Raw genomic sequence first — 15030 nt, 5'->3', positions numbered from 1 at the left:
CTCAGAGGGCAGTGCAGAGGGGAGCGTTGGAAGCCGATTGGTTTCTCCAAGCCGGAAGTTCTAGGGGAAAGATTAAGTCCGAGCCAATCGTGTGGTGCCTGAGGGTGTCGGCGCGGTCAGTGGCGGTCTGAGTAGAGCGGCTGCCGCCATGATAGAACAGCAGAAGCGCAAGGGCCCAGAGTTGCCGCTGGTCCCAGTTAAGCGGCAGCGGCATGAATTGCTGTTGGGAGCAGCGGGGTCGAACCCCGGAGCCGGGCAGCAGCAGGCGGCGCCGGGAGCTTTGCTGCAAGCGGTGAGTGAAGGAGCAGGCGGCCTTAGGCCCTCAGCTCATCTTCCTCCTCAGAGCGGTGCACTGGGTGATCCCGCACCGGCCCTTTCCCGGCACTGCGGGGGCGGAACGAGACTCTACCTGGAGTTAAAGCAAATAAACACTGTAAAAGCTGTCGATATACTGCGATGCTCCATGTGTTTCCCCGTTTGACCCCCGTTTTCAGTGTCTCGACCGCCCACTGGGGTGACGTTAGAATTATTAAGCTCCTTTCGCATCCTAAATCTTTTAGGGATCCTGCATAGAATAAACGTTAAGAAAAGTTGGTAGAGTGGATGATGAATGAATGAATGAGGGAAGAACGGAAGGAAATGAACGATACTGGCTAGCTTTGGGACTTGGGGCAACTTGCTTTTCCCCTGTTTCTCTGCGCTAAGTAGTTAACATTCATTGAGCCCCTGTACTAAGTGCTTTGTATGTGAAAGCTCCATGTAACTTGGTAACAGCCTAAGAGTTAGGAATTGTTATTATCCTATTTTGTAGCTGGGGAAACAGACTTATCTAGTAAGTGATAGGAACAGATTTTAAACCCAGAATCCCTGCCTTAACTACATTTCTTGTAAAATAGAAGTAGTGATCACACCTCTCCTTCTGCGTTGTTGGACTCAAATGAAGAAATATATCCCCTCCCTAAACTCCTCTCCCAGCCAGTCAGCAAATCCTGCTGACACCTTCCTGAAAATATATCCAGCCTTGTTACCACTTCTACCACCTCCATCACTAGCTCCTGGCCTCAGCCATTATTAATTATCTCATCTGGCATTACTACAGTAGAATCCAAATGGTTTTCCTGTTTCTATTCTCAGATGCTCAATCTGTGCTCAATCCAGCAACCGGAGGACTCCTAAACATCAGATCGTTTTACCTTCTGTTGAAAACTTTCCATGGCTTTTTACTTCACTCAGAGTAAAACTAAAATCCTGACAGTCTTTTGCCCTCTTTCCCTTAATCTCTGATCTACCAGTTTTCTATTGTTCGTGCTATTCAAGTCACACGGGCTTCCATCCTCCTACCCCAGAGCCTTTGCATTTGCTGCTCCCTCTACTGGAATATTCTTCCTCTAAATATCCACACGGTTTACACACTCAGCTCCTCCAAATCTCTGCTGAGATAACACTTTTTCAGTGAAGGCTTTTCTGATCAGTCTATTTTAAATTGCAGTACCCTGTATTCACTAATCCATATTGCTACTTTGTTTTTTGCCATAACACATTCCACCATCTATATGTTTTACTTGTTTCTGCCTTCGCTCCTTTCTGTCTCTCCTTCCCACTAGAATATAAACTCCATTGCTTATTTTGTTCAATACTGTTTTTTCAGTGGCTATAACAGTGCCCAGCTCATAGTATTTTTTGAATAAATGAATAAGCTGGAAACTACTGAAGAGCTCTGGGGATTATTAATACTGTACTTTTTCTGTCTGACAAGTAAGAATATCAGCCCAGATTTCTGTGAATTGCCCAGGCCTAGGCTTAGTGTCCAAGACCATCAAAGCTACTTTCCTTAATAATATGTCCCCTGCAGGGTTGTCGGGAAGCTCAGTTCAATCATTCATTCATTAAATGAACTAGAGTCTGAGAAAACAGTGTTGAATGACACTGGTAGGGTTCCTGTACTCACAGAGCTTTTCTAGTGGCAGGGCAGGGGAGACGAAATGTAAACAAACATAAAGAAGGTGATTTCAGGTAATGATAAGTGCTGTGAGAGAATACAGTAGGGTTGATGGAGTGCAGAGGGGAGGTGGGGTGCTGCTTGAGTTTGAGTGATCGAAGAAAGACTTTCTGAAAAGGAAACATTTGAAAAGAGCCACACACAGGAAGGTCTGAGATAAGGGGATTCCTGTCAGGGACAAGTGTAAAAGATCCTAAGGCAGAAATGAGTTTAATGTGTTTGAGCAATTATAAGTTGGCTATGGGACAGGAGCAGAGTGAGGGAGGAGGAGAGTTAGTATGACAGACAGACACCGGAAACCTCAGCAGGAGAGTGTCAGATTGGAGACATAAGTTATGTGAGAAGAGTTGCCGTTTTCTGAATCAGGAGAAATATACTCAATCATTGTTTCCTCATCTTTTCCTTGCACACCCCCCCCACACTCCCCGATTTTTCAGTCTCCTTTTCCTGAATGTAATGACTACCATGTACTTCTCTCTTTTGTTTAGGGGCCTCCAAGATGTTCCTCTCTTCAAGCCCCAATCATGCTTCTTTCAGGACATGAAGGGGAGGTGTATTGCTGCAAGTTTCATCCCAGTGGATCCACCTTAGCATCTGCAGGATTTGACCGACTGATTTGTAAGGCATAGTTTTTGAGTTGAGTAATTGATCTCTGCCAAATAGTAATTATTTTTTAAAGTTTTCAGTGCCATAGAAGGTATCAGTTTGAGTTGGTCACATAACAAACTATGTAGCTAACATGCTAAAATAGGGTCATAAAAATGCTGAATGATTTTGGTTATAGAACTCTGGGTCCATGTGGTAAATACAAAAGGAATTATGCTACCAGTTGGAAAGTGAATTGAATCTAGTTTGAGAATAATCTTCCTCATGGAGGCAAATCTTGAGCTGATTTAGCAAGACTGAAGATCTAGGCTTAACAGGCTAACGGGAGTAAGAGGAGAGAGAGAACTTTTATTTTTCCCAAAGATAGGAGGCTCTTCTCTTGATCCATTCTCTCAGAATCTTAGCATTTGGGAAGGAAGGAGTGTATCTATCCTAAAGTAGCAACTCACTGGATAATCTACCTGTCCATCATCAGGATCTGCTATCAGATTCTCAGCTACTAGTCAGGAATACCCTTTTTGGGGAAATAAGTTGGGGGAAAAATCACAGTGGGGAAGTCATGAGAAAAAGCAAAAGAGGAGGTAACAGAAGCATCTGACTTTTTCCTCTGGCCTCATTTGCCGAATTGTGAGATGAAATGAGTCCTTTGGCTCTTTGCTTATAACTGTGCCTCAGGCTGAATGATGTCTTCACTGTTTTGATTTAGGTATTCTAGTTCTATGGTCCTTAAACTTACTGGTGGCCAAGTATCTGGAAGGCTTAGGAATCCTTGCAGAACATTCTTGAATTACTGATATGCTTAATTTCATTGAACAAACTAGAAACAGTTTAATCAGCAGAAAAGTAGCTGTAAGTACCTTATTATGTATAGAGTGTTTCTTAATAACACTCATCACACTTCAGTCTGTGCTGGACCAAGGTCTCTAAGGATAGAAATTTTGTCTCTTCATTTACCTTATTTTACCCCAGCACCTAGTGTAGGTATTTGCTATGTGTGGAATGAGTAAATGTAGTAAAAAGTTATTGCCTTGTGACCTTCAAGTCAGATGCAGCTTCCTAAGTTTCCCATAAGTACCGTCATTTTTGCAGTCTGCTTCTGCTCATAGCAGACAAGTAACAGTGAGTGCCAACTTTTTTAAAAGTACAGAAGAAAACACTTAAGATTTAAAAAATTGTATCTGTTAACTAAAATGTTTTATTTTATGAAATGTGAAAATACTGCATTATTTTTGTTTTAATATGAGGAAAATTGATTTAGCTAATAGAACTAATAGTGTTCCAATGGAGTATAATTTCAGAACTGTTGTTCTAGTGAATTCCTGAGTACTCTTTCCATGCCAATGATGAGTTTTCTTTTGCCTAGTAATGCTCACAGAACCCCTGTCTCCCTAACAGTGTTGTGGAATGTCTATGGTGACTGTGACAACTATGCTACATTGAAAGGACACAGTGGAGCAGTGATGGAACTGCATTATAACACAGATGGGAGGTGAGTGTCCTGCACAGTGAATGACAACTGCTTCTCGTACTTAATTCTTTTTGACATCCTTTCACATTTCACCCCTGAATTTTCTCTCAGGAAACTATGCTGTCAAAAACTGCTGCATTTTGGACAACCACTTTATTGTCCTATCTCTGACCCCAAGTGAGGTTTTTATTCTTGCATGTATGCATTTATAAACACATCATTTCTATCTAATGTATAAACAGCCTAGAAAAGTTTTTTCTCTTTCAAGACATAAAACAAAATGTAATTTCTATATGTAGAAGTTAGTTAATTTTTATTATAAAAGTAATAAAACAATCTATTTTGAGACAACTCCAAAAAAAGGAGGAAAATGACAAAATAGCCCACATTTTTACTACTCAAAAGGTGATCACTATTAATATTGTGATGTGTTTTTCTCAAGCCTTTTTCCTATTCAAAACAGTTTGGTTTTTATGTATATATTAGAACTATTTGTATAATCTTGTCTGTTGCTTTTTACCTTTACCATTATTCACCTGTTTACATATTATTTATTATAAATATTTTAATGATTGCATAATTTTAGAATAACTATAGATAATATAGAAATGTGATTGTACAAGATTAATTAATCCCATTAGGTATTTCAGTAAACATTTATTGTTTCACACTTCTGACCTCTAACAATTTTAGGGTTCCCTGAACAACTGAGTGCATAGCTTTGTGTACATTTTTCCTGTTTGAATAAAGAAAGCATTATAAAATCAATCATAGCATAGAAATCCTCAGAGACAAAATAAAGGGTTTAATTTTTAAAGAAAGAGTTAGAGTTACTGGGCCATTGAGTCAGGAATTTCTATACTCTGTCTTAACCTCCATAGCAGGAGTGGATGTCTTACGTGTAAAGTGTTGTATATCACAGAGGAGGAAAAGATTGAGAAGACTGCTATATTAGATGTATATTCTGTCATGGGGACTGACAAAGGGAAATTTTTTTTAACATTTCATATGGTAGACCTCATAATTGTGTCTGGAGCACCATTAGGGTTTTGGTAAGTGGGGATAAGGCATTCTAGCAGCACGTACCAAACTGTCAAAGCACAACATGTTAGTGATCTTGAAGAGTTTGACACCTTTTGGCAGGTGGGGGAGATAGATTGCTATTGTTTGTCTTCACTTTTTTTTGTTGTTGTTCTTCCTCTTATCTTTTAGTATGCTCTTCTCAGCATCCACAGATAAAACTGTGGCTGTGTGGGACAGTGAAACAGGCGAGAGGGTCAAAAGACTGAAGGGACACACTTCCTTTGTGAATTCCTGTTATCCAGCCAGGAGGGGCCCCCAGCTTGTCTGCACTGGCAGTGATGACGGTACAGTTAAGGTGGGTGGTGTTGTCTGTCTGTGTTGAGGGTTTCTAAGGTGACATAATATGAACTTTATCTTGCCTTCCCACCTGTGCTGTACCTCCTTGCCACAACTTTGTTTCATCAGACAGTTCTCAAAACAGACACTTTTTAAAATAAGTTTAAAATAATAAGCAGTTGGGGTTTTTTCCTTTTTTTAAGTATCCTACAGAATAATATTGGAACCATACTGAACCACTGTGACTTGGAATAAAATGGATACCATTCAAGAATAAATGGGTTCTTGGCTCAGCTATTTACTTAATTGTATGACCTTGGGCAGTTCACTTTTCGGATCTTCAGCTTCTCAATCTTTAGAATGGTGACAGCACTATACATGTCTTACAAAGCTGTTGTGAAGTTATAGTCAATATGTAACAAGAACATTGGCTTTAGTAACATAGAATGGAATATTAAAGGTCATTTAGTCCAGTGATTTCCAACCTGTCTGCATATTAGAATTCCCTGAAGAACCTGTTAAAAATACCCAGATTCTGGTTTAGTAGGTCTGGAATGGAATTTTTTTTTTTTAAGACTATTTTTTCACAGCAGTTTTGGGTTCATAGCAAAATTGAGGAGAAGATACAGAAATTTCCCATACAACCACTGCACATACTCATGCATAGCTTCCCCATTGTCAACACCCCCAACCAGTCTGGTACATTTGTTACAACTGATGAACCTTCACTGACACATTATTATCACATACCCAAAGTCCATAGTTTACGTTAGGGTTCACTTTTAGTGTTGTACATTCTATGGGTTTGGACAGATGTATAATGACAAGTTATCTGTCACTATGATATCATACAGAGTATTTTCACTGCCCTAAAAATCCCTTATGCTCCATCTATTCATTCCTCCCAACCCCAGGCAACCTCTTATCTTTTTACTGTCTCCATGGTTTTGCCCATTCCAGAATGTCATATAATTAGAATCATAAAATGTGTTGCCTTTTCAAATTGGCTTCTTTCACTTAGTAATGTGGATTTAAGATTACTCCCTGTCTTTTCATGGCTTAATAGCTCGTTTCTTTTTAGCTCTGAATAACATTCCATTGTTGGATGTACCACAGTTTATTTATCCATTCATCTACTGAAGGACATCTTGGTTGCTTCTAAGAGTTGGCAGTTATGAATAAAGCTTCTCTAAACATATATGTGCAGGTTTTTGTGTAGACCTAAGTTTTTAACTCCTTTGGGTAAATGCCAAGGAGCATGATTGCTGGATTGTATGATAAGGATGTAAGAAACTGCCACAGGTCTTCCAAAGTGGCTGTACCATTTTGCCTCCCTACCAAGAATGAATGAGAGTTCCTTTTGCTCCCCATCCATGTCAGCATTTGGTATTGTCAGTGTTTCAGATTGTTTTCTTTTTTCATTTTTCAGTTTTATTGGGTAGAGTTGTTGCAGTTTGACTGCACATGTACAATATATTGCATGTAAATACATATACACAATATACTGCACATATTTTTTAAGTTTACATATATGCGCTATTCATTGTTTCTAAGAACGTTTAAATCTCTAGCTTTTTAAACTTACATAGTTATCAAAGGACTAAAGCAAACCACAAAATAAGAATTAATTCCAAAAGATAACATACACCCTGCTATTAATAGCAACATTATTTATAATTGCCAAGATACAGAGTGCACATCCTAAGTGCACATCAATAGATGAATGGATAAATAAGATGCAGCATATGTATGTAATGGAATACAACTCACCCGTAAGAAAGAAGAATATTTTGCCATTTGCGGCCCTTCATTCTCTGTTTCAGATTTTGGCCTTAATAGGTGTGTTGTGGTATCTCATCATATTAATTTGCATTTCACCAATGATGTATGATGTGAAACATCTCTTTTTTTTCCAGTTTTATTGGGAAATAATTGACATACATATATTATACATGCATAAGTTTAAGGCATACAGCAAGAAGGTTTGATTTACATATGTTGTGAAATGATTACCACAATAGGTGTGGCCAACATCCATCTTCTTATATAGATACAACAAAAAGGAAAAAGAAAATTTTTTCCCTTGTGATAAGAACTCTTTAGATATACTCTCTTAAAAAGTTTTCTATATATCGTGCAGCAGTGTTAGCTCTAGTCATAATGTTGTACATTACATCCTTAGTACTTACTAATCTTATAACTGGAAGTTTGTACCTTTTGACTACCTTCTTTCAATTCCCCCTTCCTCCACCCTCCTCTTTTAATCACAATGTAGAGTATCTTTTCATATGCTTATTTGCCATCTGTATACTTTGGTGAGGTGTCTTTTAAGTTCTTTAGCTCAATTTTTGATCTGATTATTTCCTTATTGTTGAATTTAAGAGTTCTTTGTACTGTATTCTGGATAACAGTCCTTTAACAGAGAAGTCTTTTACGTATATTTTTTCACAGTCGGTGTCTTGTCTTCTAATTCTCTTGACCTTGTCTTTCACAGTTTTTAATTTGAATGAAGTTCAGCTTACCAGTTACTTCTTTCATGGATTGTGTCTTTGGTATTGTATCTAAAAAGTCATCACCATCCCCTAGGTCACCTATGTTCTATGTTACTTTCTAGTTTTATATTTTACATTTTACATTTAGGTCTGTGATCCATTTTGAGTTAATTTTTGTGAAAGGTGAAAGTTCTGTATCTGTATTCTTTTTTTACATTCATTTTTTACATTTTTTACATCTGTATTCATTTATTCATTTTTTACATTCATTTTTTTACAGTTGTGCCAGCATCATTTGTTTTGCTCCCTTGTATTGCCTTTGCTCTTCTGTCAAAGATCAATTAATTATATTAATGGGGGACTATTTCTAGACTTTCTCTTCTCTTCCATTGATCTTTTTGTCTGTTATTTTCCAGTATCACACTATCTTGATTACTAACTTTAGAGTAAATCCTGAAGTTAGGTAGTGTCGGCCCTCCAACTTTGTTTTTCTTCAATATTGTGTTGGCAAGTTGGAGTCTTTTGTCTCTTCACGTAAACTCCAGTTTGTTGACTTCCATGAAATAACTTGCTGGAATTTTGGGTGACATTGCATTGGTCAATATGATTAACCTGTAGATCAAGTTAGGAAGAACTGGCTTCTTGACAATATTGCATCTTTCTACTCATGAACATGGAATATCTCTCCATTTATTTAGTTCACCTAAATACTTCTCTCTCTTTTTTTTTTTTTTTTTGATGCTAATGTAAATGGTATTGTGTTTTTAAGAATCAGAATGTTAAATAAGTTCCTCAAGTAATTTGATGTAGCAAGTATGATATTTTGGGAGCTGTTGATCTCTTCCATCATCTGCACTTTACAAATGAAGAAAATGAGGCCTAGAAATAGTAACTTATTTCAAGGGTACACAGGACACACCGCTTTGTAATACCAACTATTTTATTATTTCTTTGGCACTAATTTTGGACTCTGGATTATATTTTTATGATGAAACAGGGAGGGACTTCAAAGGAGTACATCTGAGAAGCCAGACTAAACTTCTGATTGTTGCTTTTTTTTAAATTAATTTGTTTGTTTGTTTGTTTGTTTTACATAATTAAACGTTGTGACACTGACATGCTAGATTATCTGCTTTGAGATGTTTTCTACTAAATGGTTTTTTATAATAAACCATCACTTGAGCCCCCTTGATGCTTGACTAAGAAGAGAGTCTGTGGCTTAGGAATGATTCCCAGAGCTCTTAACCTAGATGTACTATAGTTGGAGAGACTTAACAGTAACTGACTTACTAATTGGCATTTCAAAAGGCAGTAAGAGATAAGCGTGCCTAATGAATTTTGTTAACAAACATTTATTGACAGCTTGCTACAATAAACATCTAGAAACTTAGTCTTATTTAGTTTCACCCTTCCTTTCACTTTCTTCTCATTGTTTTCATTTTGTCTTTTCTTCATCTCTGTCCTCATGTTTATCTTTCCATTTCTCCTTAGCTTTTTCTTTTTCTACTTCCTTTCATTGTTAATATCTTGCCTTTTCTGCTCTTTCCTCCTTTCAGTTTCTTGTTTCTCTTCTCCCTTAATTAAATGTAATTTGAAATAATTATTTTAACTTAATTACTCAAGGTAGTATTTTTTTTAATGTGTAATAAATATATCAAGGGGAGGGTGTAGCTCAGTGGTAGAGCACATGCCTAACATGCAGAAGGTCCTGGGTTCAATCCCTAGTACCTCCATTAAAAATAAATAAATAAATAAATGAACATAATTGTCTCCCCCCACCAAAAAAACATTTTTTTTAAATGTGTAATATATCACATTACTTAAAGGTAACTGTTTTTTTTAACCAATTCTTTATTTTTAATTTCAACTTATTTATAATTAATGCTTCATTAAACACCCTTTTACGTATGCCTTTTAGTTACTTGCCAAGTTGGAATGCTGTTTTGTTTTCTGTTGCCAGATTTGTAAGTACAGTACAGGAGTTAGTAACTTGTTCTTATTTAAGAAGGAATATGTCATGTTTTTGTATTTGTTAGAGTTCTCAACAGAAAGCAGAGGTTTCACTGTAGCATTTTTCAGTCTGGAAGTGGTATCTTGGGCATTATCTATGCTAGTCTTTTCAAACCGTTTTTAGCAATTCATTCTTTCTTCTAATGAAGCAATTAAGTGAAATATACATTATTCCCTTTTAAGAACAGTTCAAGTTCTAGTGCCATTACATAGACCAAAGCAAGGAAGCTGTTTGGATTAGAGGTGAGGGTAGGCAAAAGTGCCTGGAGTTGGGTGTCAGAACCCAAGTGAGGTGAGAGGAGAGCATCCACACAGGACGGGGGCAGTTCACTATGGGGAGCTGGAGACTGTGTAGGGGGAGGAGGGCATCCACACTACACAGGGCAGGTAGCCCAGTCTGGGCAACTGGAGGGCGAGAAGGGGGATGCAGCCCAGCAAGGAGAATCAGTTCCCTAGCAGGGTCCAAGGATCATCTACACACTGGTAGGAGAAATAATGTGGGTATCAGAGCCTGAGTTGAGGATACCCACACAGGGTAGGAGCAGTTCAGGTAGGGAATCTGAGGCTGAGCAGGATGAGGATGGATTCCCTGGGGAAGAGCAGCCTGGAAAGGGGTATTAGAGCCAGAGTAGAGTGAGGAGGGCATTCACAGAGAGGGATCACCCAAATGGGGTGAGGAAAGGGGTTCCTATAGAATCAGCCCAGCCCAGAGTGGGAATCACAGTTCATGCAGGAAAAGAGGACATCCATACAGGAGAAGGTTGGAAGAGGATGTAGGAGATTGGTTGCATACAGGAATCTTGATCAAATAAGTAAATATAATAAATATAATGGGATGCAGATTTCTTACTGTCAGAGAAAGGAGTTACCAATACAGAAAGAGAGAAGTAAAATGCATCTTGCATTGTCTGTATCGAATTGAAAGTATCATATATGAACAGATAGGTATAGGGGAAAACATAGATGCAAATGTGTGTTCATAAATGTGTGTGTGTGCCTATGTATGCATATATTGACTAACTGTCCACTTAGCGGGTTTAAGATCAACAACACCCCAAAACTAATGAGCACATCTTCTGTCCAGGTCTTGGCCTTTCAGGACCATTTTCCACTAAAAGAGTTCCTTATTTCAGGACTGGGCAGGGAAAGTACAAGAGGAGCCTGAAATGTCTTAGGCAAAAAAGCTTGTCAGAAAAATCTCTTAATCAAATGATCAAATTGATTGCTGCCAAAGGTGCATAACAAATCTAATGCGAAAACATGAGACAAATCGAAATAGAGGAACATTACTGTCCCGTAGTTTTGAGAAGTGTCAGGTGTTACAAAACTCAAGGAAAGTCAGAGAAACTCTTCTAGGCTGAAGGAAACTAAAGAAACCTGACAGCTGAATTCAGCATATGATTCCAGGCTGAATCCTTTTGCAATGAAAGACCCTATTGGGACAAGTGGTGAAACTTGAATGAGATCTGAGGATGGTAGTAACGTATGGGTGTTAGTTTCTTGGTTCTGATGGTAGTGTTGAGATTATGTAGAAGATCTTTTTAGGACAAACATACCAAAGTATTTAGGAATCTCAGGACATTAGGGCAGCAACTCTCAAATGATTTAGGCAAAAAAAGTTCTCTTTTACAGCGTCTTTGGTGTGACTGTTTCAAAATAATACAATCATTTTAAAATTATGGTTGTCTGGAGCTAAAGTTCTAAAATATTTGAATCAAAACAAAGTCTCTCAGACATAGAAAACAAACTTATGGTTACCAAAGGAGGAAGAATAGGGGGAGGGATAAATTAGGAATTTGGGATTAACAGATAACACAGTACAATATATATAATAGATAAACAACAAGGACATACTATATAGCACAGGGAACTATATTCAATATCTTATAATAAACTATTTGGAAAATAATCTGAAAAAGAACATGTATATATGTATATATAACTGAATCACTTTGCTGTATACCTGAAACATTGTAAATCAACTATACTTCAATTTTTTAATAAAAATAAATTAAAAATAAAACACTTGAATCAAACTTTAAATGGCTACTGTAGCTTTTAGGGTGAAAACTAAGATTGATTTGATCTGAGTAGAGAATATTTGTTAAGACAAAGATTGTAGTAAGTCTGGCAAGGTATGTGAGAGCTAGATTATCAAGGCCTTGAATTCCAGGCTAAGAGGTTTGGACTTTATAGCCAGAGAGTTTGATGGGTAGGGGTTGGCTGTTGGGTCTCTTGAAGAGGATTGAAGCACTCTTTTTAACTTGGTTAATTTTTTTTTTTTTTTTGAAGTGTAGTTAATTTTTGATGTTGCATTAGTTTCTGCCTATAGCAAAGGGACTCAATTATATATGTATACTTTTTCATATTCTTTTCCATTACAGTTCATTACACGATACTGAATTTAGTTCCGTATACAGTAGGACCTTGTTATTTATCTATTTTATATATAGTAGTTTTTATCTGCTAATCCCAAATTCTTAATTTATCCCTACCCACTTAAGTACTCTTTTTTGGAACATTTATCTTTCCATGTGCTTATGTCTTCTGAAGAGAAGTGTTTATCCAGGTTCTTTGCCCATTTATTAATAGTGCTTTTTGTGGTTTTGATGTTGAGTTATAAGAGTTCTTTATCCTGGATACTAGATGTTTATCAGATATATGTTTTGTAAATATTTTCTCCCACTATTGGTTGTCTTCTCATTTTCTTGATACCTGTCCTTTAATGTACAATGTCGTTTAATTTTTATGGAGTCCAGTTTATCTATGTTTTCTTTTGTCACTTGTGCTTTTGGTGTCTTGTCTAATAATTTGTTACCAAATCCGAGGTCCTGAATTTACCCCTTTGTTTCCTTCTAAGAATTTTATAGTTTTAGCTGTACATTTAGGTCTTTGATCCACGTCAAGTTAATTTTTGCATGTGGTATGAGGTAAGGGTGTAAGGGGCTAGCTCCATTCTTTGTAGTGATTCAGTTGTCCCATTTGTTGAAAAGACTATTAGTTTTTTTTCTTCTTCTTCTTTATACTTTTTTGCTTCTTTCTGTGCTTCATAATTTTTCATTGAAAACTGGACATTTTAATATTGTAATGTAACAACTCTGGAAATTAGATTCCCCCTAGAGTTTGTTGTTGCTGTGTTTTGTAGCTGTTGTTTGTTTAGTGAATTTCCTGAACTAATTTTGCAAAGTCTGTATTCTTTGTCATGTGTAGGCACTGAAATCTCTCTTTCATCAGCATAGTGGTTCACTAATGATTGAACAGAGATACCTTTAATCACCTGACGGGGCAGGGAGAACTCTGCCAGACTTTGTAGATTGGCTCTCTGGGTGTTTTGGACCCTGCTTTCACCTCTCAGCCAGGCAATTTACAACTCTGCATTAGCTTTCACTTCCTGCTCATGCAAAGCCTGAAGGTCAGCAGGAGGTGAGAGCTTAGGGCATTCTCAGTTCTTCCCTAAGCATGTTCCCAGCCATGGACATGTAAGTGGCCTTCTAGGGTTCCAAGAATATGTCAAAGCTTTTTCAAAGCCCTTATTCTCCAAACTGTCTCATTTCCCAGCCTTTCCTCCCCAGTTTTTTGGTTTGTCTGTTTGCCCCAGCTGTTATCTCTTGCCCCAGCCAGCAGAGAGGCTAATGCATTTGATTTTAAATGTTTTAGACAAATGCTCTGTCCTGGGAGAGTTTCAAGTTAGGCAAAATAAAGTCAGACTGTTTAAGATCATTGTTCAGGGAGCCACCAAACAGGCAAATAATAATAATAATAATAATAATATATAATAATAATAATATATTTAGAGAGACAATTTTTGGGCATTCCCTACTGTGCCATTTTCACTGATGTAACCTCCTCTCTCTACATATATATTTTTTAAATGTAAGTTACAGCCCACTTAGGATCTACAATTTTAAAACACTGGTCTAATATCCTTGATGTACTAAGAACATATGAACTAATAAACAAGGTGAAGATTTCCACTCTAAGGGCGTGTTGATTAACCATTCAGAGTATAACAAAGGAGTCTAAAAATATAACCAAAGTGATTTGTTCCACCAACCTTCAGGTATGTTGGCAAAATTGTAGTCACCACTCACCATGTTAATAGGATATCCAGACAAGTTTCTGAACAGGGTTCCTGTTACAGATATTTTCACCTCCACAAAGTCCTTGGACTGTGTGGTGTACTGTGCAATTACTTCTTAGAGTGATGTTACTATAGACTCTTGTCCTCTTTTTCAGCTTTGGGACATCCGTAAGAAAGCAGCCATCCAGACATTTCAGAACACCTACCAAGTGTTAGCTGTGACCTTCAATGACACAAGTGATCAGATTATTTCTGGTGGAATAGACAACGATATCAAGGTATGTTAGATGTTTATGTTATGTTTACCTTTTACCTGTCTCCACTCACAGAGATAAATCTTTCTGAACTTCTTAGCTTTGCACGTTGTACCAATTAAATGGAAGATAATAACTTACAACTTGTTTTCTTTCTGTCCTATCCTCATTGACTTCCTAAATCACGGTTATATTACAGCTCATATAAATGCTGTCAAGGACTGGGCAGTTAATGTGAAGTGGGAAGTCCCTGTGTGGGAACTCTGGAAATGAAGAGTGCATTCCCTGCCTAAAGGCATTTGAAACCTTTTTTTTTAACCTACACTGGCCTCATAAGATAGCAGTAAATCAATTTGTGATTCTGTACCCTAATCTCTCATTGTGTCTTTCTTTTTGAGAATATGGAAAGGAAGTTTGGGGGGGTCCATAGCTAAGAATATGAGGAGGTAATGATGTTAGAGAAAGAAGCAGTAGACTATGTGGCAGTACAGTGTCGCTCAAGCTTTCAAATAACTGACTTGGGGTCTAATCTCAGTTCCAACATTTTCTCGTTTTTTGTGACTTCAGGCTAGTTCTTACTTCTTTCAGCCTCTGTTTTCTTGTGTGTGTAGCAGGGGTAATAATAATATCTACCTCATAGGGTTGTCACCGGGATTAAATGAGCCAAATGCATTAGAGCACCTAGCAGAGTTTCTGGACATAGCAAGTGCTATGAAATATGAAATGTTTGAGGGTAGGGGCAGAGGGAGGTGATACAGTTT

At 37.6% G+C, this 15030-nt stretch overlaps 1 protein-coding gene across 1 annotated transcript in view; it reads left to right on the top strand.

Moving 5' to 3' along the window:
* The first annotated feature begins 96 nt into the window (after positions 1 to 96).
* Positions 97 to 15030, top strand: part of SNRNP40 (small nuclear ribonucleoprotein U5 subunit 40) — a 30319-nt gene continuing 15385 nt past the window's right edge. The window contains exons 1-5 of the mRNA XM_006176170.3: positions 97 to 292; positions 2488 to 2617; positions 4001 to 4094; positions 5286 to 5451; positions 14171 to 14293. Coding sequence (XP_006176232.1) covers positions 149 to 292; positions 2488 to 2617; positions 4001 to 4094; positions 5286 to 5451; positions 14171 to 14293 — 657 coding nt within the window. The 5' untranslated portion in view covers positions 97 to 148. The remainder of the gene's footprint in view (positions 293 to 2487; positions 2618 to 4000; positions 4095 to 5285; positions 5452 to 14170; positions 14294 to 15030) is intronic.

This window comes from Camelus ferus, chromosome 13 (assembly GCF_009834535.1).
Source record: "Camelus ferus isolate YT-003-E chromosome 13, BCGSAC_Cfer_1.0, whole genome shotgun sequence".
Lineage (NCBI taxonomy): Eukaryota > Metazoa > Chordata > Mammalia > Artiodactyla > Camelidae > Camelus > Camelus ferus.
This window is presented reverse-complemented; position numbering and strand designations above follow the sequence as displayed.